The sequence below is a fragment of the Engraulis encrasicolus genome, chromosome 13, assembly GCF_034702125.1.
Source record: "Engraulis encrasicolus isolate BLACKSEA-1 chromosome 13, IST_EnEncr_1.0, whole genome shotgun sequence".
Classification (NCBI taxonomy): domain Eukaryota; kingdom Metazoa; phylum Chordata; class Actinopteri; order Clupeiformes; family Engraulidae; genus Engraulis; species Engraulis encrasicolus.
Window position 1 is genome coordinate 44,466,560 of NC_085869.1, and position 25,437 is coordinate 44,491,996.

General features: G+C 46.0%; 1 protein-coding gene across 5 annotated transcripts in view; it reads right to left on the reverse strand.

Annotated features, from left to right (window-relative positions):
- kdm6a (lysine (K)-specific demethylase 6A) overlaps window positions 1–25,437 on the reverse strand; it is a 100,487-nt gene that overhangs the window by 8,734 nt on the left and 66,316 nt on the right. For all 5 annotated transcript variants that reach the window (XM_063214011.1, XM_063214009.1, XM_063214010.1 and 2 more), the window contains 12 exons: window positions 24,066–24,143; window positions 22,798–22,905; window positions 19,985–20,341; window positions 15,116–16,011; window positions 8,396–8,525; window positions 7,008–7,113; window positions 4,025–4,230; window positions 2,984–3,045; window positions 2,532–2,606; window positions 1,984–2,132; window positions 674–788; window positions 4–191 (listed from right to left, as the gene is read on the reverse strand). In XM_063214011.1, the coding sequence (XP_063070081.1) occupies window positions 4–191; window positions 674–788; window positions 1,984–2,132; window positions 2,532–2,606; window positions 2,984–3,045; window positions 4,025–4,230; window positions 7,008–7,113; window positions 8,396–8,525; window positions 15,116–16,011; window positions 19,985–20,341; window positions 22,798–22,905; window positions 24,066–24,143 (2,470 nt within the window). The remainder of the gene's footprint in view (window positions 1–3; window positions 192–673; window positions 789–1,983; window positions 2,133–2,531; window positions 2,607–2,983; window positions 3,046–4,024; window positions 4,231–7,007; window positions 7,114–8,395; window positions 8,526–15,115; window positions 16,012–19,984; window positions 20,342–22,797; window positions 22,906–24,065; window positions 24,144–25,437) is intronic.

Sequence of the window (25,437 nt, forward strand, 5' to 3'; positions counted from 1 at the left end):
TACCAGTGAGGGGCCCGACGTTCCAGGCGATGTTGTTGCACCAGCCGATGGCCTGCACCCAGTGCACGGTGCCCGTGTTGAGCCAGACCAAGTCCCCCGGCCGCTGGATGAAGCGGTACACCGGCACGTTGGCCTCGTAAAGGTCCTCCAGGTTGGGCCACCACGAGCCCATCAGGAAGTTTATATTATTCCTGTTTTGAAAGACAGATAAGCGTGCTTAACAAATAAAAAAAGACCTGCACACTTCACACAAGGCTTTTTGGTGCTGTTGCAATAGTCAATGGGACTTGGCAAAACAAACACTTTTTTCAGTGTTCAAGTATGAAAAAAAAAAAACCCCATCTAATATGAGCTTTACCCAGAAGGCCGCATAGAGAAAAGCAAATGTTTCATTCCCCCATAAGACAGGCTGATAAGCCAAGGTAAAAAAAAATAAAAATCAGTATGACCTTTTTCTGAAAGTTCAGAAAGGCTGTCTGTATAAACAAGTACACCGAAGGTTGGCAAGTCAAACAAAGTGCTGCTGCATGTCATTACGTTGACCCATCAATGTACAGAGAAGTTGTAAAGAGTTGACGCTCAGGGCTAAAAACTTCGAATGAGAAGTGCATCATCTACAGCAAAACAAACAAAAGGTTTACGGTCATCACACAGTCAAAAGGGGTTTCCTTACTTTTCACAGAACTCGTTCATGAGACCCCAGTAGGGCTCGGGTACTGCAAACCATTCGCAATCCCCAGGGCCGATGTTGATGTTCACCGAGCAGAAGTTGTTGTTCTCTTGATGCCCTGGAGGGAAGAAAGAGGGAGATGGAAAGTACAGAGAGAGCGAGAGAGAGAGCGAGAGAGAGAGCGAGAGAGAGAGAGAGCGAGAGAGCGAGAGAGCGAGAGAGAGAGAGAGAGAGAGAGAGAGAGAGAGAGAGAGAGAGAGAGAGAGAGAGAGAGAGAGAGAGAGCGAGCGACAGAGAGGAGAAGGTGTCAAATGCATATCAGACCCTGAGTCCACCATTGTTTTGCAAGAAAAAAATGGCATTAGCGTCCTTTATGCATCAAGGCTTAGCAGACACATTATGCAATCGCAACTTAGCTGCTCATATCAGCATCGCTTAAGTGGCACTGAAAGTTACTTCAGGCATTTTTTTCATGACTCAAGTGTGTGTGTGTGTGTGTGTGTGTGTGTGTGTGTGTGTGTGTGTGTGTGTGTGTGTGTGTGTGTGTGTGTGTGTATGTATATGTGTGTGTGTGTGTATGTGTGTGTGTGTGTGTGTGAAGAAGGCAGGCGTGGGAGTCAACACCTACTAACCTGCAGCTGATAGCATTTGTGTGCTGGTAAGTTGACTCAACTTGAGTGAGGACATGACAGTGTAAATGCACAGTATGCATTAGGGCTGGCAGCAAGCTTTATCACAGCACACCTACAACATTTGGATTGTGTTTGTTTTCAACTCCAACAAGAAATAAATGTCACCTTTCAGGAATGCAACTTTGTGTCTGTGTCTGTGTCTCTCTCCCTCATCATGAAAATATATAGAGTTCAGACATTTTTTTAACAGTCTGAACATGGATGGAGAAAAACACATACACTGTCACACCCCAATCATAATGAATGAGCAGTTTTGATCAGACATCCATCTGTCTCCCTGACCATAATGCAAACACATCTTCCTCCTAGCAGCTCTGCTCAGCTTGTGTGAGACACCCGTGTCTGTGTGACTGAGACATGTGGTCGCGCACATGTGTGCACATGTGTCCTCACTTGGCGTGTGGCTGCCGGGCACCATCATGTAGACCTGTACTCTCTCCATGCCTTGAGAGCGTGTGTGTGCGTGTGTGCGTGTGTGCGTGCGTGCGTGCGTGCTTGCGACAAGCATGTGTGCGTGCGAGATGCGTGCACGTTCGTCCTCACTTGCTGTGCGGCACCTTCATGTAGAAGCAGTTTGGTATTCGCGCCTTTAAGTTGTGTGCGCACTGTGTCCGTTCTTACCTGGCGTGCGGCTGCCGGGCACCTTCATGTAGAGCTGCACGGTGTTCATGCCCAGGATGGTGTGGCCCACGTGGCTCAGCAGGTTGCCCGCCGACACCACCCTGGCGAAGGCCGGCAGCTTACTCAGCTCCGCCAGCTGCGTCTTCCACCTGAAGCACAAGGACACACAAGGAGGTCAAAGGTCAGACGCCATCGTTTTCCAGAGTGTCCTTAATTGGACTTCAATCCCACCATCACATAAAGCGGTGTATTCTGCAGAATTTTCGTTAGTCAAGGTGGTGGGGTGTAAAAAAAAAAACTTTCACTTTATGAAACTTCAAAAATGCCCAAGATCGACCAAATGTACTGCTAACCTGGTTCATAGACACAGGTAATATCTGTGAGCCATGCCAATGGCTCCTTCCCAATCCATGTAGTTTTCTACTGCCAACAGGAGGGCAAGACTGTGCATAGTTCACATGCTCATTGTTATCAGACAGACAGACAGACAGAGAGACAGACAGACAGACACAGACAGACGCAAACACCCGCACACAATGAACACCTACTTCTTTTCGTCTGACAGGTCGATGTTGGTCCCAAACTTGATGTACTTGAAGGGACCTTTCCGTCTCCTCACCATGCTGCAGGCAAGACAAGTGAATCAAACAGTTACATAAAGCACTTCCCACAGGGCAGGAAAGATTATGTTCTCTAGCAGAGGCCGGCAACCTTTTCTGTATAAACGCCCCCTGGACCTCCTCACAAGACTCCCAAAGCCCCATTGACCTCATCAAAAGCCTGCTATATAGCATGGAGCGTACGAATCACTCTTAAATAAAAGGGAAAAAAATGCACAACAACCTGTGAAGGGTTTTCAGTCACCATCAGCTAAGTGTTGTAAGGACACAGCATGAACCAAATATGCACTTTATATGCATTTAATACTTCCCCTCAGCTTCCCATGCATAAGTAACGGGTGTGATTGTATGTCAATGTAACTGCGTGTGGAAGAGCGTACTTCTCTGTGGAGGCGGATTCTGTGTCCGAGTGGTCCTTTTGGCCTTTCTTCTCATTCTCCTCCTGGAGCAACACACACACACAACCAACAACTCAGAAACACATGGCAAAAAAACCCCAAAGCCAATACTGGCCATACACCCTATTCACCGATACAAGGACAATCATAATAGAGGCATTGTGCGTTTCTTTGAATACAAGAAGAATGGACATATAAACAAGAAAATGGGGTGGAAAAATGAAATTAAATGCACTGATATGGTCCAAATAGGAGGGAAGCTGTCAAACACAGTCTGGGACTCTCACCGTTTGTGTCGCTTACTTTCGAGCAATTAAATTCTCACTAAACTTTAAGACACACACACACACACACCTCTAGTTAAACTGCAATAATGTGCCGTCATGCAGACACCAGCCAAGCGTAACAGCTTATTACTTAAGCTCAAGTGGATTGCCCTTAGCTTAGTACAAGGGCAACCTCTCGCATTCACACTTAGTAAGGATGGCAGCCCTGAATAAAAATATAAAAATTGAAAATGCAGCGTCCATCAAAACTATTTCAAAACGAAGCGATTGGCCAATGTTAGGAGTTTGAGCATCCATACTCCAGCAACAATCTATTCAGAATTGCTAACTACTTAAATATACTGACGAAGATATCAGAGCCTATGATGATTCAATGCTATAGTATTTTTACTAATTTATACTATTTTTTCAATTAGTAGTCTTGTGTGTGTTAAATTAGCAATTAATTTGAGAACGCCAGATGTTGAATAACGTATGTGTTTTTAGGGAGTGTGTGTGCGTTGGCACCGATCTGCAGCATCTTCTGGAAGCTGGAGGCCTACTGGGCGCACTTTGTGATGGTGTGTGTGCGCTGTATTATGTACGTGCCAGTGTGTGTGCTGTATGCATGTACATGCTAGAGTGTGTGTGTGTGTGTGTGTGTGTGTGTGTGCACGCAGTATGCATGTACGCGCTAGTGTGTGTCTGTGTGCTAGTGTGCGTGAGTGAGTGAGTGAGTGTGTGTTTTTCCACTGACCCGTAGCGACTCCTGGAAGCTGGAGGCCTGGTACTGGGCGTACTTGGCGATGGTGGTGTGCGAGCGGCTGCTCTCGCAGCGCCACATCTTGCGCGTGCCCGAGGGGTCCCAGTTCTCGTCTGTGGGCTGCGACAGCTGCGTCCGCACCTCCACCAGGTGCTCCGGGTTGGCCTCCACCAGAGTCTTGGTGGAGAACAGACCAAGGTCTGCAGAGGGGAGGAGGAGGGAGAGGAGCGGGGAGGAGAGAGGAGGAAGAGAGGAAAGGGGAGGAAAGGGGAGGAGAGGAAAGGGGAGGGGAGGAGAGGAAAGAGGTTTATTAAGAAGTTTATTAAGAAGAAGAGGTTTATTAAGAAGTTTATTAAGGTTATTTCCAACAATAAATGGCCAAGAAGAGAGAATCAGAAGAGAGAAAATTGGAATTAGGAGAGAAAGACATAATACACGGTATACAATGTATTCCACAATACATTGATGGCACAGTTGTCTATACTGCCCAACAAAGGCAAAGGCAGTAGCTACACTAACATTGAAACAGAGAAAAAAATCTTTCATAGCACTGTTATTAGGTTGGACTATTGCAGTTAACTTATTGCAAATGTGACAAACCAATGCATCTCTAAAACGGGACACATTTTGACTATATGCGCTTTGTCACAAGATGTACCATTTTCAGTCTTCACTCAATTTTGACACTTTACTTGACGCCGGCGTCATATGCATGACATCACAGCGTTATAATAGTGTCAAAACAATGTCATGACAGTCATATATGGATCATAAACATTATGTCAATGTCATAAACGCTTTATGGTCTGGAAAAGTTGATATTGTCAGGGCTATCGTTACTATAACCAAATGTCACTTAATGACTACAGTAATAAAATGCTTATGACATAGACATTATGTTTGTGAGACGTCCGTGACTGTTACAGCTCTGTTATGACACGGCCATGACATACCTATGACGCCGGCGTCAAGTAAAGTGCTACCATTTTGACAATATGTAGTGTAGTAGCCTTTGGCGGGCAGAATGCCACCACCATTACTAAAATGTAATGAGAATAGCGATGAGGATGTTTAATGAGGGTTGTGAAAAACCCCATATCCACCCCTCTACAGCAATCCCACCCACTTCTACTGATTTCACTAGGTCAGTGGTTCTCAGCCTTTCATAACAAATGCCCCCCTGACCACATCATGAGTTCCCCAATGCCCCCACTCACCACCAAACATCAACATGATAGAGAGGATGAATACAGCACAGCCTAATAATAAGCATTTCGTGTAAGCTTCTCTGTATCTTTTATATGCCCTTCAGGTGTGCTATAAAACACTTATTTTGTGCTGAAATCATACGTATTCTTACTTAGATGCTTCATTATTCTGTCTCCTACTCAACGACCCCCAAGGGCTCTGCAGCACCCCCCTTCAGAAATTACACTAGTTTATTATTATTTTATTGTGCATTCTTTCCACCAGCATAGACCAAAGGCTTATGCCTCAACAGGGCACATTCTGCCCTGAAGGCAGAGGAAGACAGGCAATGAAACCACCGTATCACATCTACTCTATAAGTTAGGGCTTAACAAAAAGTGGTAATGAGGGATCTATGCATGCAGGTGCAAATTAGGGCTGCACAATATATCGAAAATGTATTGAAATTGCGATATCAGTAGTGGTGATATACGAATCATGAAAATGACTTAATTATCGCTAACAAGTATAACATTACTGTGCAGTCTAATCTCTAGCTGAATATCAACAAATGCGCAAGAAGCCTGCCCTGACCAAAGCCACGGCCCCCACACAGACGGACAAATTAGTGACAAGAAAAACACTCGGCTATATTTCTAAATATCGTTATCGAGGTATTGCATGCTGTTATGGAGTATTTTCCTGATATCGTGCAGCGCCAGGGCAAATTGTTATGCATCCCAGAGAACTTCCTTACGCTAACTATGATCATGTAATCGGAATCAAATGCTGGCCCATTTTATTGCCACCACAATCAGGAGGCAGACCATGAAAAACATACACAGCTTGACAGATGGATATTTAACCATGTTCGCTTCACCAGACCACCACATCCATACAAACAAACAAATAAACAAACAAACAAGTTAACCAACCCTACTTTCACTCCACCCCTTTTCGTGCTCATCAAAAACTGCCAACCAGAGTGAACTGCCAAATGGCTGGGACCACGTTCAAGATCAGGAAGTGAGGGAAGTGTGAAGTGGGAGAGTAGCTTCTGTATTGCTGAGGAGAGGAGCAGAGGAAGAGGGGAGGAGAAGAGGAAGAGGGGAGGCGGGGGGAATGGGGGCCAGGCTGGGATAAAGAGCGGAGTGGCCAGCCAGCGAGCCAACCAGGCAGCCTCTCTCTCGCTCACGCTCGCTCGCTCACGGCCGGTCCTCTCTGCTGCACCGTCCTCTCCTGACAGCTGCAGTAACACCAGCTACTCACAGGTGGTGCTGTTGTCATGCTGTACATCTCTGGTTCACACTCACAGACGTGCGCGCGGGCACACACACACACACACACAGGAAAGCATGTGTGCGTGCGCACAGCGTGAGCGAGCCTCACACACACACAGCAAGCACACACTTCTGCAGTGCTAAACCTGACATCCACAACTGACGATGACCGACTGTGCAGAGAAATAGGAAGACTACAGAGATTATTCAGTACAGCACAACTAACACATACAAGGCCTCTTTAACTGATTCTAGTAAGCGTTGAGGTAATGGCACAGGTTTTTTTTTCCTCACCCAAACCAATAAAGCATTCTTTGAAAACACTGAGGTAAAAGATGAAGACCACATACAAAAAGAAACGTGGAACCAAACAGGCATTCAAATTCAAACTTGAATTTGAGTTTCAAAATTGAACACAAGCACACACACAAATGATATGGTATAATGCAGACACAGTTGACACAGCAGACACACACACACACACAAACATACATACACACACAACTCACCCAGTTTGAGTGCTCCTGCCAGACCCCGGATGACCGTGACTGGGTTGGCAGGGTTGGTGCAGAACTGGTGCAGGGGTGGGAAGAACGCGTCCCTCTTATTTTCCAACTGTGGACACACAAAGATGTATTTTATTAAATGCTTATAATACATGTATGCATTGTCCTCTAGTGATTTGGAACACAAAGGTACCACAGTGCTGTCATACACCACTGCAACACACTCTACACACAAAATTAAACATTAATATTAACTTGAGACTATTAGCCCATGTTAAAATGTTGCCAAATGTATTTTGTCAGGCACTACCGCTATGCTGGAGACGTTTCAGCCCCGCTATCGTGTGCAATCGAGTGATCAAGCTCTTACTCCTGCAGCCTGGCTGCAGTACCGGCAAAGACCAGGTCAACTAAGTGGGGGAGCTGTTGCTTCAGTTTGGCCGTGGTCAGGGAATGGGGAGGCTGGGCCAATGCACCCAAACACTGGATAGAGGCTTTAAAAAAAAGTTGCTACGTGCATTTAAAGGGACAGTGACACCACATCCTCAACTACGGTCCTTGATTGGACTTTCCAGCCATTTTTTTTGACAACCCCTCCTTGCTGTGATTCCTGAGGCTCTGTGTCAAATTTCGTAATTTCATTTGTCTGTTCACTGATCAGAGTAGGAATAGGGGCGGAAAAAACATGTTTTACTAAGTGAAAATGCAAGCATGTCCTAATGCCGGAGAGCACATCAAATAAAGATAAATTTTCTTTTTCATAGGACATAAACTTATCGTTCAAGGTCATGCGGATGTTGCACAGAGAATGACACAAATGGTTAATATTTGGCACAATCCAAATCGTATCCAGGAGTCAAATTACAAAAAAATGTTTATTGTTGATATCAACCAACACCAATATGTGGGACATGTTTTTTTGGAACAAAAAACAATAGTACCATGCTCCAAAACCCTATATATGTACCAATATGCACTGTAGGCACCAAACAATCTTGATCTACAGAAATTTACAAATCAAATGACACCAAATATGCTGCTTTCTAGCAGAACAAACCTAGCATTCCAATGTGAGAGGTATTAAAGATGAATGCATGTGGGGAGGGAGGGAGGGAGAGAGAAGAGAGAGAGGAGATCGCAGTGTGTGTGCGTGTGCGTGTGTCACTACCTGAGAACAAAAGGTATACAGTATAATTAGCATGCTCAATGTATTGTGAGATGCTGTCTAGGGTGCCATCCCATACTTTACCCCCCATTAGATGGACATAACTTTATTCAGCAAACCTAAACAATCCATCTAAGAGGTCTGTAGATTTGTGAAAGGGGGTGAAAGTGTGTGACCATTGAGTGTGTTGTGTGGGCATGTTTGTATCATGTGGTGCTGTACTCACGTAGATGCTGGGGGTGGGGGGGTTGAGCTTATCCTTGGCCAGCGGAGGGTAGGGGGCGGAGGGTACTCGGGGAGGGGGACACTTGTCCAGCAGGATGCTGCTGTTCGACAGACCGTTCTTACCAAGGTTCCTGCAGGAGAGAGCACATAGACACAGGGCACAAACGCTCAGTCAGGGCATGTTTCAAAACACTTCATAATGCATGAATGGATGAACAGCATCACCATGAGAAGTACTCTCCAGGCTAACCAGCACATTAAGCACATTACAAGAGCCTCCATGACGAGATAGGCATTGTCACAGTGCTGCCTGCTGCAATTAAGTCTTAGATCACGATTCTATAACTTACCATATAAATTCAACCGTTACGGACACTACTTGAAACAAAGCGATACATTTTCCCCTCCATCGTAACCTTATATAACACAGTAGAGTAGTAGAGACACAGTAGAGGTCACAGTAGAGACGAGAGGGAATGTTCAGAGAGAGGGGGAAAATGCTGGCAGCAGCCTATAGGGTCAGCACGGAGCCAACACTGGGATCCCAAGTGCTGTCTGTGTCTGTCGACTTCTGCAAAAGCTCCCTGCCAGACCTCAAGTGTCTCCGCGTGTAAGCACACAAACTGAATGGATTCTGGCAGATGTCAACGGATGTTTTTAACATGAGTGTATAATTTATCACATTTGGAAAAAAAAGGAAGAAGGAGGGAAAAAAAAGTCACTTTCTCACAGGGAGCAACTGTCAGTGATCACATTATCTGCAAGCTGATTCCGAAACCAAACTATGAGGGTGCACAATGCTGCAAGCGCATGCGTCCCTGCACGCTGTGGTGCATACATTGATGTTGGCTGTGTCCCAGTGCCAGAGGGGGGGGATGTGTGTGCCCCCCCCACGCATACCAGTCCTGTCTCATTCCATCACACTCTACACACCCTGTGTGCCAGTCTGCCCAGTGACACAACTGTCTTCACACACACACACACACACACACACACACACACACACACACACACACACACACACACACACACACACACACACACACACACACACACACACACACACACACACACACACACACACACACACACACACACACACACACACACACACACACAAACCAGCTCGACCGCAGGAGGCAGCAAGGCCCTGATGTGTGCATCCCCGTGGACTGGTTAACCCTGAGATTAAAATATGTACATGACTCCTCGATTTCGAAACACATCTTTTAAACATGTTAAGGAAAGAAATGTGCCACATACTGATTTTCCTCATCAAACTAACACCAACAGCATGCTCATTTGTCCCACAAGGTGTGTGAAGGGTCACACCAAACACTGTCTAGTACAGTAAAACAAATCAAACCCTGCCTCGCCAACGTAAAGAAGGGTTTCCTCTCTGTCATAAACGCCAAGACCAGGTTCTTCGTACTGATTTCTTTTATTAACACTGCGACATGACAAACAAAGACATGACAAAATTACTCATAAATCTATACACACATACACAGACTCAATGTGCGCAATTTCAGTCTCCTAAGGGGGCGTTGTCCCTCCTTCTTCGATTTCTTTTTGCTGTTTGGTGGCGGCTTGTATAAGATCTACATCGCTAAGGGAATTTATTCTCCCCAACCACAGGCATACTAAAGGGGAGTTCACCGCAAGTTAAGTGGATCCTGGGAAAGTACGAGCTTGATTTGTCTCTACGCTTTCCAGCGTCTCTGGTCACTTTTGCCGCCCCCCGCCCCAGCTTGACACCAAGACCCCAAGAGTCAGGCAGGTGACAGGTGAATATTCAGAGAACTTCGGCAGGGACACAGAGGTTGTATAATGTTTCAAAGCCTGGTCCTTACACCTTTCCTTGTCTTTTGTAGGTTTCACTGGTCCTTACAACTATCTTTGTCTTTTGTATGTCTCACTGGTAATGTATTGGACGCTGTTTTTACCTGTATCGTCTGAGACAAATTTCTCCCTGGTAGAGATTAATTAAGAAACTTAACCTAACTAACAGCAGAAAGAATAGTGCTACTAAAGATTCTATGATCCGATATCGGGCCCACACTTCACAACAGTCCCTCTTTGTGGGGCCAACAGGATGCTACGCAAGCTTGCAGTAACAGCATGAGGTCTTTCTGGCCAACTACTCGAGTTAAACTAAAAGCATACGGGAATGTGATCTATGCACTCCTGGCCAACACACAGTTATACTGTATCAAGGTTAACTACTTATTTGGGTAACAGAGATGCAAAGCCAGGTAGGCTACAATGGGGCTTCTGAAGACAGCTCGTCTAGAATGGCGCTTTGAGCAGGGACATGGTTCTCGTTTTAGACTGCTGCAAAATCCTGAGTGCCTGAACTGAATACTCTTAAGATGCAATACCACACACATCCATCGGGGGCTGGATGCAAGCATGAGATGGCTGTGCCCTGGCATCAAGCCTCATCCGAGTCTGTGAGATGGTCTGTATACAAAAGAACTGGACATATACTGTTAATGCATAGCCCACACAACACACAGCCACGTCTCACTCCGCACTGTTATCAATGGAGATATTTACATGAACAGCAGAAATGTAAGGAAGGCAGGTACAGAGGCCTGGGGTCTGAGAATAGGAAACAGAACACACAGCCTCCTACCATTTCGTTTCACCCCGAGAAACACACACACACACACATATAAACCTGTTTGCATGCACACTAAGGGTGGGTATTGGCAACCACCCCGCGATACGATACACATCCCGATATGATACGCATCAGACACACGCACACATACGTACTGCAATACACACATATTGCAATACTTTGGATTTATTTTTACCTTTTGAACACTTTTTACATTTGTAAGAAAACAGACATATGTGCAACCAAATATAAACAGTTATACTGTGTAGTGAATGTAAAAAACAGCCTTCACAAAACTGAAAGCCTACTGCTCATGATGTGACGCACATCACGAATGGCAATTGCGGTGTAGCATTCAAACGCCAATTTATTTCATTAAATGAAATAGAGACCGACACCTCCGAAACGATGCGTGCATCGTGAAGAGACTCGTGACGATGTATCTCGATATTAATATTTTGAACACAACGCACGCACACACCTCTTCCCCAACACACTCCCAGGTTCAGCAAATGGGTGTGTAAGACGGCCAGCCAAAAAAAGCTCCAATGAAGTTGCAGCGGCAAAGATGGCAGGCCGGCCAAGATCAGTCAAAACCAACCACTTCCTGGAAGCACAATTGAAACAGGGGGGTGGGGTGCGATAACCAAGACATGGTTCACCAGCTACATCCATAATCCTCTAATTTCACAGCATACGAAAAAAAATTGCTGGCAAAGGCGGTAATACAGTGTTCGAAATGTGTTTAAGATTTATTCCAATTAAAGTACAGTCAATACTGGGGAATAGTCGTCATAGTTGAGTTTAATCAACTTTAAAATGTAAGTGCTGGGGGATGCGGTGGCTCAATGAGCCAAGACCCCGTACCATTACGGTGGCGAGCCAGGTTTGATTCCAGTTCGAGGTCCTTTGCAGATCGTTCCCCTCTCTCTCCCTCACATTTCCTGTCACACTCTCCCACTGTGCTGTCCTAAATAAAGGCAAAAAGCCCAAAAAAACATGTTTAAAAACATCTGTTTTTATTTCAGTGCTGTGCACATCCGAAGCAGAGCCCCCTATTAGACACGTTACTAGTTAACAAGTTACTAATTACAAAAATTACTATTGACACACCTACTGATGCCACACCGTGATGATCCCCTCTTCAATCCTTTACAAGATGCAAGTGAACCACCAAATCAAATTGCAAATGGCTGATCCATCATCTTTAGCTCTGCTAAAAAAACTACCTAACCACACACACCCACACACCCTGCATTAGCAAATGTTTTGCAATGTCAGTCACACCTACATGGCAAACATATGGAACCAGGAACCGCACACACACACACGCAAACACACGCACGCAAACACACGCACGCAAACACACGCATGCACGCACGCACACACACACACACACACACAACACACACACCTATACAAAGACCCAGTGCGCATAGCTGAGCAAGTGAGGGGGGGAGGGACATTTCAACGGAGCAGGGAAAAGAATTTGTGAGGGATTACAATGTGGGCAGGTGAGGCTGTGAATGACTGAACTCAACCCAAAAGCTTGCATGGATAAGAGCCAGACTTTTGTCACAGTGCAGGTGATGGACACAGTTGGGGGGTAAAACTATGCAGCAGAGAGCAAAAAACATGAAGGGAGGTGAGAGAAGAGAGAGAGAGAGAGAGAGAGAGAGAGAGAAAGAGAGAGGGGAAAAAAAAAACTTTGCAATGCAAAGCGAGGAAAAAAAGTGGGGATGAAAAGAGAGCGCTTGACAGGAATATAATTCTGAAAAAGAGGTGGGGGTGGAGTAGGGGAAGAAAAGAGGGGAGAAATGAAAGGCTTGGTGTGACCTGCTGCCCTGCTCTCCTTGCTGCTGTATCAGAGGCCGGGAACTCAGAGCTTCACCCTCTGTGGCCCCCCCAAGAGTCCTCAAAATGCCCCTCACAAAGAGATGCACGCACGCACGCACACCTTTCAATCTTCGCCTCAAACATACGTACATACAGACACGCACGCAGACGCGCACACAGAGACGCAAACACAGTCAGCATGCCTCCCTTTCTCCGTTTCCCATACAAATGTCAACACACACACACACACACAAACACAACGACGCACCATCACACACCCCAGTGTCTGCTCTGCGGCCGTGAGAGAGCACGAACGAGCCAGTAAGCGACTGGACTGTCTGCGGCACACAGACGCGGGACCGCTCTGCTCAGCCATAGCCCCAACAACAACCAGCGTTACATAACAGCACATTCAACAGAGAGAGAGAGGACACCGAGACGCAGAAGCTGGGCCAGGGACGCAGGACAGCACAGGAAACTGCCTGGCCTTGCTTGAGGTTCTTTGGCCCAAAAGAACAAAATAAATAGATAAATAAATGGCGTGCCGCAAGGCACAGAGAGACAGAAGGGGTGAGAGAGAGAGAGAGAGAGAGAGAGAGAGAGAGAGAGAGAGAGAGAGAGAGAGAGAGAGAGAGAGAGAGAGAGAGAGAGAGAGAGAGAGAGAGAGAGAGAGAGAGAGAGACAGAGCGAATGAGAGCAAGCGAAATAGAGGCAGGCAGAGAAAGGGTGCACACACATGGGGGAGTGAGCGAAAGAAGGACTGAGCGATGGAGAGAATGCAAGAGAGCTATGCGGCACTCAATTCTTTCTACCGCAGTACAAAAGGACGGCGTCTGAAAGGTTCTGTGAAGGCCATGAATTTTAAAAGGGAGAGGATGTGAGGGAAAGGGGTATGAGGGGACGGCATACCTCAAAATCAGCGTGCAGCCTTGATGAAAACAAGTTCGGCAAGTAGTTTGCTGACTTTTGGTACACAGCCATGTTTGTGCACAACTTAAAAACAGGACCATACAAAATAAAGGCCATCAAAAAAACGCTGCAATCTCCCTCTCCCACCAAGTACCAAGTTTGTAAGGAAGAGCCACAGTGACCAGATCAATCGAAAAACTTTGAGGCATTGAGGGCAAAATCCAGCTGTTTGACCAGAATCCATCACATTACACAGCCATGACAAATTCAACCACTGAGTCACACTCAAACAACTAAAGACAAAGTCTCTGCGTAAATATGGTGTGAATGGGTGCGCGAATAAGGGTGTGTGTGTGTGTGTGTGTGTCACAGTAAGAAGTGAACATATTGTGCTACATTACATCACGTTTAAGCTGACACTTTTTTTTAATCCAACACGACTTAATTAATTACACGGCATTGGTTACAGTCCCCTGAGCAGTGTGGAGTTACACGGCTTGCTCAAGGACACCTCGGCCATGGAGTGAAATAGAGTGCCAGGGTGGGATTCGAACTGGCAACCCTGCAGATTAGGGGTGTAACGATACAAACTGAATTGAGTGCATCACGATTTTTTACCTACGGTTTGATACACCCCACGATTTTGTTTAAAAATGTTTCAAAATATTGATGATAATGATTGGAAGCTTGGAAGCACCATCATATCATATCATGTGGTTATTTTCTGGACTGAAGAATAACAGAACTTTGTAAGGGCGCATCACGATACTGCCTTCTTGTAACGCGATACAGTATTGTAACTCGGTGTATCACGATTTCTCGATTCGATGCAATATTGTTACAGCCCTACTGCTGAATTAAAGCCCATCTCCTTAACCACTAGCCCATGGCTGCCCCACACAGAGCAACCCATTAAAAGGCAGTGTGGCATTTTGTCAGTATTCATGTGTGACATGTGCACTGTGTCTGTGTGGTGGCCAGAATAGGTATTGCAATTATGGTGCGCATTGAAGCTGTACTGCCTATTGCCAAATTTCAGGAATATTTACTAAGAAATAAAGTAATATTTATTAGTATGACCAAAGCACAATAAGTTTTGCAGCTAAAAGGGTCTATTTCTGGAATTTAAAACTGCCAGACATGTAGAAGATCCTCTTTTTCATGCATGAAGTGCCGTTTTCCCAGCCATACTGATTACTTAAGACTTTCATGGTGGTGGTAAGAATTGATGTAAAAAGTTCTCATGTGTGAATGCACAGCATGAATTCTAGAAATAAACTACCAAAAATATTACACAGTGCAACTTCAAAAGCTGCAGTGCTGTGTGTGGTGTCGGTAAAGGCTACTCACCGGCATGCCTTGAGCACCTCGCTGGAGCTGGGGTAGATGGAGACGTTGGACCAGGGTGCCAGGGCGGGCTTGTTGTTGTTGTTGTTGTGCGCCAGCGGCCGCGTGGTCTCCTGCTGCGTGGCGGCGCCGCCCCGTGGGCTGCTGCTGTGCGTGTGCTCAGGGCCCTGGCCGTTGAGCGTGGCGCCGGGCCCGCCGGGCGAGGTGGACGACGTGGACATGGCCGAGCACGGCGACGAGACCGACGACGTCGTGGACGCGGTCACCGCCGCCGCGGCCGATGACGACGGCGTGACGTGGTTGGCCTTGCCGGCCTCGCCGCCGGGCGTATTACTGTTATTACTGTTGGCTTTTCCCATTAACAAGGCAGAGAGCTGAGGATTGTCTGGGGTGGGCGAGGCGCCCGGCCGGGGCGAGGAGCCTCCTGTAGTGGTGGTGGATGAGGACGGCTGCTGCTGTTGCTGCTGAGAGGACGGGACGTGATTAGAGAGTCCCTCCCCTGACGAGCCGGGCCCACTGCTGCCGCCGCCGCTGCCGTTACTACCACCCTGGGGCGTCAGCCCTGTGCCCGGATGCCCGTTCCCTGATGGCGTGCCCCCCTCTTTGGTCTGGCCCGAGCCCGGCGGTCCACCTGAGGTAGCAGAGTGCGGGGTGGTGGCGGTGGCTGTGGTGGGGGGAGGGAGAGACGTGGTGGGGGTGGTCATGTGATTGTGGGTGGTGGAGGAGGAGGATGAAGATGAGGATGAAGAGGAAGGGACTCCGGCGTGCTCCTGGGACTCCTGATTGGGCGTGGCGGAGGGGGCGGTGGACTGCGGAGACAGCACACCCGAGGAGGAAGAGAAAGGCTGCTGTTCGCCATTGGGACCTGCCGAATGACAACCTGGACCTTTGTGAAGCCCCTGCAGGAGGAGAAGAGGAGGAGGAGAGATAGAAGGGGTTGTGAGTCATTGGGCTTTGTAAATAGCAGTGGTTCTCATTCCTTTTTTGAATAAACACCCCCTGGACCTCAACATAAGGCTCCCAACGCTCCCCTTGACCTCATCATAAGCCCACCAACCTGCCCCTTCTCAGCTGTATCCTTCTCAATGTCCAATGTCCAAACCCCCCTGGGGGGCGGTACAGCCCCGGTTGAGAAGCACTATATATATATATATGTGCCGTCAATCGATTAAAATATTTAATTGCGATGAATCGCATAAATGCCATAGTTAACTTGCAATTAATCGCATTTCAATTGCATAATTAGGCCTATATTCTATCCATGTAGGCCTACAAAAATGGCTATGTTTTCAATTTTCAAAAAAAAAAAAAATGCACAAACAATGATTGTTAGACACCGACATCTGCCCTAAGTTTTTGTCTATGTTTCTTAAAATGGATGTGGGATTCAAAACGAACTATTTGGGGCTGCCTTAAAGTATACAATTTTTATAAAATAGTTTGTTTTGGGAATAGCACTAGTTAGCTGCCAGCCATCAACAGTCACAGTGTTAGCAGCTAGCTACAGCCATTGCTCAGACAATCCGAAGTCCTTCTGCACACTGTTTGCAACAAATGTTAGTCCATAACTTTCAAAAACGAGGCATAGAGAGCTTTTTAAAGCATTTGTTTACAGGCTGATACAGTCCGTCTTGTCCAACTCATCCACTGCAATATGCACAGACTGAAAGATGAGCTGCCGAAGCGAAGGAGGAGCAAGCCAGGAGGCAGAGAGAAGGGGAAGGGGGAGGAGCACAGGGGCCCGAGGCTCTGCTAGAGCAGGGCTCCAGAGTGCGACCAATTTGGTCGCATATGCGCCCATTTTTCTCAATGGTGCGCCTAAAAAATATTTTTAGGCGCACCGGTGCGACCAACCATCAGTAGAACAAAATCAATTACCAAACAACCGTTTTAATGAACATAAAATGAATGGTCATTCTACAGTAGTGACCCATAATCACACAATAAAACGTGTCGATGCGGTCAACTCCGCTGAACTACCGGTAGCTTTCTCCCCCTTCCTCGTTCACAGGCAGCACGACGTTTCAGAATAGAACCAGGCGAGTTTTGCAACAGACGAGAGAGTTACAATCATGTAAACACGAGAGTCACAATCACGGGGGAAAACTAAATGGCTTGAGCGGATATTAAACATCCGCACAAAAACGCAGACGGGTGCGGATAATTGCCCGTTTCAGCCGCGTGCAGAGCTGGCTAAACAAGGTGATGCGCTAGTCTGTCGGGACTTCTGTGAGAGTTTTTTGATAGCGACTAGGGCAGGCTACATACTGCCTATCGGTCGGCAAGGCATCGTTCATGCACCTCGAGACAGCACGACAGAGAGATATATAGAGACAGAGCGAGTGAGAGAGCGCACTAGTGCTGTCGTGTCTGTTCGTAGCGCTTGCTAAGAGACCACAATCATTATGCAGAGGGAGAGCGCTCAAAAACGGGGAAATAGACAAAACCCAATTCACCTCAGATTCCACTGTAAACATAGGCTAGGCTATTTGTGTCTAATGATTTTAAAAATCATGACATTTTTAGCAGGGTTTGTTAAAAAAATCTATCCATCCATCTATCCATCCATCTATCTATCTTCATATTGTAACTCTGTGCTTGTGCTGTGTGCATAGCCTTAATGCAGAAAAAGCTGGTAGGTTATCTTACTAGTCAAACACTACTGACTAAAAGGCTACTAATTTGGTCTTTTCTACCAGCCAAACTGCTTGTAGCCAAGATGTGTTAGTTAGTTAGCCTACTGTCATGTCTTTTATAAGGAGCACATTTGGAAGACTAGCCTATAGCACATGAAAGGCTCCAGGTCTTTTAAAATATAGCAACAATAATAGAATAATAATAATTATTATTCTATTATTGTTGCTATTTTTATTGCTATTGTTATTATTTTTAATTATTATTTTTTAAAGCTGAGGTGCGTGTGTGTATGGGGTGGTGAAAACATTTGGGTGCACCTAAATTTTGTGCTGGTGCACCTAAAAAAAAAATTAAGGCGCACCAGTGCAACCAGTGCAAAAAGTTAGTCTGGAGCCCTGTGCTAGAGTCTTCTGGTACTGGCATGCTGGGATTTGTAGTTAAGCGCTCTAACCCGCGGTCAGCCAGTTTATGAAGAAAAAATTCACAGGGTCACATGTAGCGTTTATCTGGTAATAAAAATAAAAAAATGCCGTTAAAAAGGGGTTGAGTTAACGCGATAATAACGTGATAATTTTGACAGCACTAATGCACGCACGCACGCACGCACGCACACGCACACACACACACACACACACACACACACACACACACACACACACACACACACACACACACACACACACACACACACACACACACACACACACACACACACACACACACACACACACACACACACACACACACACACACACACACACACACACGCACACGCACACACACAAAGACTAGATACCATGTTCAGCCTTTTAATGTAGTCCAACCCTGAGCACAACCACTTTGGGCCAATATGTTTTCTCCACCTATAAGATGATGTGTGTATCGTCTAGTAACCAATTGATGGTAGCATTTGACGAGCCATTCGTTCCAATGCAAAGGAGTGGTCAACACTGTATCTACGGTTTCATGTCTATGATGGGGGACATGATGCTTATTACTGTCAAAAGCAGTTTGGTTCCGTTAAAATATGTTGTTAACCACAAAACAAGACAGAATCAGTTTGACTGCATCATTTTCTAATGAAATGTCTCAATTGTGCTACATAAAACTGCGGAAAATTGTGCTGAGTAAGGTTTTGAAGGCACGAATAACGCTCATTCTGTTGGTGCTTTATTTGTGACAGTTATGCTTGTTCACCACACTGTTTGTTGCCCATTCTCTCTGACTTTGGCTTGATTGGAAGCACCTAGACCCTGCAATCAAGCATTGCCTACAAGCCCCAAGTGCCTGAAACTTCTTATGTTGAGTTTGCTAGCTCTGTTACCGCACCACAGCTTAGGATTTTCATCATCACCAACACCATTTGCAACGTCAATTTTAGAGCCTTTGTTTTGTTTTTTTTAAGTTTCATTTACTCACAAATAAATTAAGTTTAAAAGTTTAAACTTTAATACAGTTTAAGAATGAAGCATGGATTTGTTTACTTTTTTGTAACAACACTGACACAGGGGTAACTTTTCTCAACGCTGACGAAAACATTATTACATTTGGATCTTAAAAGAAGAAAACCGGGTCCTACTTTTTCCTCAGTGTTAACATAGTTTTAAGAGCTGCAATGCTTCTGTACCAGCCCCTGCGACAAAGGCTTTTGAAGCAAGTGGTATAATCTACATATACATTTTGCATTAGGATTGGGGGGCTGGTAAGTGGCCCACTAATTCAATTAGCATACACGCTACTCAAAAACAAAAAACGGCAAATGAAAAAAGGTTTCTGTGCAAGAGCCAGGCAATAAATTGAAGCTGTGCAATCATGCTAAAAAGCTTTTTCATTTGGAGAACGGCATCCTGCACATGGTCTCAGTTTTTCATTAGAGCACAGACAAAGGCTCCAGAATGTTATGTACACCAAGCGTGTGTGTGTGTGTGTGTGTGTGTGTGTGTGTGTGTGTGTGTGTGTGTGTGTGTGTGTGTGTGTGTGTGTGTGTGTGTGTGCGTGTGTGTGCGTGCGTGCGTGCGTGCGTGTGTGCGTGCGTGCGTGCATGTGCGCGCGAACCCTTTTGAATATGCTAAACATACAAAAGTGAGAGATACTCAAAAGAGACTGAGGGTGCCTCGTCATAATGGTCCCCTTGCTGAGTTTGTCCACAGACACACACAGCCACACACTACGAGAAAATGTACCCCAGGCACAAAAGATGTAGCAGTGCCACGAGCGGCGTGACATGAGGCGTACCTGAGTGGCGTTGACGCGTTGGTGCTTCCAGGCTTCGTCCGCAGTGCTGGTGGGGGTTGTGCGGTTGTGAGGTAGCGCGTGTGGCTGCAGGTAAGGCACGTTTCCGTTGCTGCCCGGCCCCGGCCCCGCCCCTGCCCCCGCCGCATGATTACTGGCCGCAGACGACACGCCGTCGGCCCCGCCGGAGGAGGGGAAGGGCCCGTTGGCCAGGTGGCCGGCCGGGACGGAGGAGGAGGAGGAGGAGGAGGAAGGGGTGCGAGACAGGATGGGGTGCGGGTGGCCGGCCGTCAGCGAGGGGTCCGACAGCGGGCCGTTGGGAAGAGAGGGCCGCATCTGACCAGCAGCATTCTGTCGCATCTGGAGGACGGAGACGAGGAAAAATATCAGAATGATTGATTGCACTGATGCATCAAACGTGCATAATACCAATTACTGCTACAACACTCAAGTGGTACAGGTAAATAAGATGAAGTTCTCTGAGTGGATGTTTTGTGTTCTGTTGTTGGCTTTTCCTGTGGTTTTAACATCTCAATCTCAGGAGATCTCAAATCTTAACTTCTATATGCAGTGCTATTCAATTTCAGTGTCATTTTTCCGTGTCTCATATCATGCACTTGTAAACTTCGGGCACCATGTTTCAGTGTGTACAGCTCTCAGGCTGAAAATTTCAGTAAATTCAATGCAGTGATAGTGCCCGGATGCTGCCCTAATAAGTGCCAAAAACGATGGAAACTGCACGCACTTAACGGCCGCCATGTTGTTAATGAAACAGAAGAAACATAGCGTGCAGTTCAGCAGAAGTGTTCTATCAAGAGTCTCTTAGTTCTGTAAGTAATGTTGCTGATGAGACACCAACCTTTTCATGCCAAGCCAAGTATTGTATGTGAGACAGTTGCCATTTGGGGTGGACGAAATGTAAACACAAGCACGAGATGCTGTGCAATGTACAAAGTAGCCAACTGAATGGCTTCTGGCCTTCCCATTTTGCCCAAATACTTCAGATCACGTGCAAACTAAGCCCACAGAGTGTCTTGTCTACCTCCATCCCTCAGGCCCAAAGTGGAAGTACGAGGTGGCAAGAGCCTGGCCACTTTTCCTTTCAGTTTCTCAGGTGAACATGACTTCCACGACCCTGTTTGTGTTCGTGTGCACCTCCGCACGTTCATATCAATCTGCCTCATGCAAGTCAAGTGTGTGTCACTTGTGGCATGCCATTAATCTCCATCTCTGTGGCCTCGCGAGCTGCGTGTTAAGCATTAACAAACGCCTAAAAGCCAGTAACAACCACAGGCTGAACGAGCAAATATTCACATAGAATTCTATTTATTTTTCCCACAAAAGCTCCATCCAAGTAGTTAACATTCTCTCAGGGAAAGATTACGAGACGGATACACATGCTCGCGTGCACGCACACGCACACACACCCCCAGTGCCCTACCCATCTGCACTACATTGTAGTTTTGTTCTCCATGTTTTAAGAGGGAGTTGTGAAAGCATGCGTGACTGGATTTGACCGTGGCCTTCTGTGCACTTTGTACAGGCACCCCAAGAACCTTTACTTGTGGCTACTGTGCCTTTCCAATGACTATGGTCGCGTTCAGCATGATCTGAAATGGCACGACATTCAACATGGAAGCCTAAGTGAAATTTACAGGTCAGATTTACAGCCTACATGAATTTCACAGGTCAGAAACAGCAACTCTAAGCCCATACATACCTATTCTTAAACCTATATATCCATCATATACGTGTTCCATAACCATAACATGAGTACATGGCAATTATGTTGCGTATTTCTGCTATTGGCCGTGAGGAGAGGCAGGAGCCACTGCTGACATTTGTATGAAATCAGCTTTCCATAAAAATGTTCCCGATGCCTTTGACTTAACCCAATTAAAAAGCTCCTTCAAAGTACTTCCAGAGGACAGCCGCTTTGCCTCAGCACCGACAAAAGGGAACACAAGGTCAATAAAAGGTGCTTTTACTGCAGGACGTTGAAAGGGCGCCAAAGCATCCGTGGCGCACAGAATCTGTTCCACATAACTAAAAGGCATATTACAGACGAAAACACAACACAGCAGAAGCTGCAAAACAACTTTTCAAAGTCAAAGAAGCCTGACAGGGTATTGTGAGAGAGAAAAATGCTTATGCATTCTGGCACAAAACGAATCTTTTGATTGACACTTGCAAAGAGACACTGGTTCTGGCCTTTAAAGCCCCCAATGGATTTTGGTGCCTTTTGGTTTTTCTGACAGCAGATTCTGTGCACAAACGCATAAGCACACAATGCTGAGCAAACGGCTTTAGTCTGTTTCAAAAGAAGATCACAATATAGTTTGGTTCTCAACAATGACAAAAACCACATCGCAAGATTTTCAAAAGCAGACCATCACCCTACTGGCATTTCTTTGTCAACAGATGACTTAACAAGTACTTGGAGCTGTTGCCATGTACAGAAATATTTTACCAGTACCCAAAGCCAGTGTAGTATAGTGGGTTCTGCCTCATAGATATTTCTATAGACCACTAATTTAGAACACTAAGGAGTTCCCTGAAAAACAGGCTCAAGTCAGATTCAGAGGTCATCACTCATCTTGCAGTGGCTTCTGCTGTAAGTCCATGCCATGCAGGTGAGCAAATTATACGCACAAGTGGACAGAGAGAGAGAGAGAGAGAGAGAGAGAGAGAGAGAGAGAGAGAGAGAGAGAGAGAGAGAGAGAGAGAGAGAGCACGAGCGGGAGAGAACGAGTGTGAGCGTGAGGGAGAGCGAGCGAGAACTTCTAGAAAGAGGTGGTGGAGGAGCCGGTCCTCACCTGCTGCTGGTGCTGCTGCATGAGTGTGAACTGAGCCTCCAGCTGCTCCAGCATCTGCAGCTGGGCCGGCTTCAGGCTCGCGCGGTTCGCCCGCAACTGCTCCAGGAGCTGCAGAGAGGGGAGGGGATGGGGGAGGGGAGGAGAGGAAGGCAGAGGGTACAGCACGTGACGTCACAGCAACAAACGCACACCCAACAACACAAGGGATCAGGCTCTTCTATTTGACAATTTACTTCTACCACCTGGTGTACTACTGAACCAGCTTCTTCGTATACCCCCCTGGAGTCCTCTTTTTCTTAACTAAATGATGCCTGCAGGTTTACCACTAGTAGAAGGTTTACCACTTCCTGCAGGCTAACTAAGCCTGGTTTACCACCTGGTTTATCACAATCAAGTTCTTAATATATCGACCAGGGGTGTTTCTCGACTGCAGAAATTGCTTAACAGTTAGCAACTTACATGGTTCCAATGCAATTTCCCACTGACAATTGCATGGATGCATTTGAGAAACAGGGTGGAGATGGCTGTCAGATATGATGACAAATAACATTCTACAAGTAGAACCCTTAAATGTGCGAGTGTGTTTGTGCAACTGCAGGAGTGGAAGGCAGAGGACCTTACGAGACAACTCCGGAGCTAACAAATGGAGCTGGGAGTGCACACGGTTTCAGACAAATGTGGGGGATATTTGCATGCCTTTTTTAGGAAAATGTGTTAACCATGCTCACTATAACAGTCAGCTTGTTTTCAGGATGGGGTACAGAGCCCATTTTAAAACAAATGTTAAAAACCTGAACTGGGATCTTGTGATATGTTAATCTAAGCTGGTATAAGGCGTTTCACATTAACAGATGGCCATTTAGCAGATATGACATTGGGATTGAGGCCTGACCAAAAAAAGCGCAAGACCTTTTCAATGTTTTTCCAGACCAGCACACAACAGGTCAATATTCTGGCCTTTGGATATTTATGCACATGTTGTGTAAAATAAAAACGGCAGACGAAAGGTTACCCCATTAGTAATGTGCTGTTCCCCTTTAAGACCAGCTGGTCTTGAGTTCAGGTCATGTGACCATACACCCGGGGTTCATGTATGAGACAGGGAAAATTAACAGTCTGGGAGACAGACAAATCATTTGCAGACAACAAAAAAATGAACAGCTATGAAGGCAAATAGTGGAAAAAAGTGTGAGGGACGCGCGCAAAAGAGAGAGCGAGAGAGAGCGAGAGAGAGCGCGAGAGAGAGCGCGAGAGAGCTTCAAACCAACCTGCAACTTCGGTTGCGTCAAGTACCAGTTGGGGACTTGCTGTTGTATTGGGTTGTTTGCCCAGGAATCCGGAGAATTCTGTGTTTACAATTGGGGACAGGAGAGAGAGAGAGCGCACAAAATAAAAATCAGAAGGCAAGAAAAGTAAACTCTTTCTTCCCCTTTACCCAAAGTATTCTGTTAACTAGGAAATGTTTCCCTGTGGTGCTTTATAAAGGCATAAAATAAAATGACTTAAGCAACAAATCTCCACCATCAACATAACAGCGCTCCAAATTATTATTTTTGTACTATGCAAACAGATGCAGAGCCTAAACTGCAGTTAGAGCAGCATGAAACTCTCAGTTCTGGAGGCAAGTCAAGCACATGATACATTTCATCCCATAGGTTTAGCCTTGTCTGCTTAGGGAAAAACAATCCCTGTGTCTCATATCAAGCACCTAGTGTCAGTGCACTGGCGGTTAGTGCATGGTACTCACAGTGCACTGGGTTCTTTAGTGCATAGTGTTGTGGAAAAGTTTGTGCACTAGGCACTGTGTCCTCACTGGAAGTGACGGGTGAGCATAGCATTAGCTCGCCAAAATATCGGTTGGCTACTGTTTACGTTGCACAGCGTCTCGTGCTTGCACTTACATTTCCTTCATCCTAACTGGCAACTATGTCAGTCACATTCAATACTTGGCTTGGCATGGGAAGGTTGGTGTCACAGCAACATTACAGAATTAGGAGACTGTTGACCAAACTCTTCTACTGAACTGAACGCCACGTTTCTTCCTTTCTTCTTTCATTATCAACATGGCGACCGTTTAGTGCGTGCAGTGTTCATTGTTAAAGCACTACGTTTTTTTGCCATTGTTAGGGCATCATCCGGGCACTTTCAGTGCCCTGAATTAACCGAAATTTTCAGTGTGAGCCCTATGCACTGAAACATAGTGCCCAATGTGCACAAGTGCGTGATATTACACAGGGAATGAATAATAGCTTATATCTTGGAACTCTATGGCACAGTATTGGGGTCACGGAGTGCATCTGTAACATGGAAATGTCTACAACCTGTAGACTGTAAACAAGACAGGGATTAATTAATTGGTGTGACATTTTATTTTCAAATTGTGATTCCTGATGATGAATTTTCACATTCCTAGCTGTCCATGGGCTTCCAGCGTCGCCTGACTAGGCTATTATTCACCTGCATTAAAGCCCATTAAATCCATTCACAAATCAAGAGGAATTTACAACACCGATTCGGTTTGTAATTTACTGAATTGGTCCAATGAGGTTGTACAGAGCTTCAGATTCCTGGGTGTGCACATCAGCGAGGACTTGTCATGGAGCGCCAACACCTCTGCAATGGCTAAAAAGGGATCCCAAA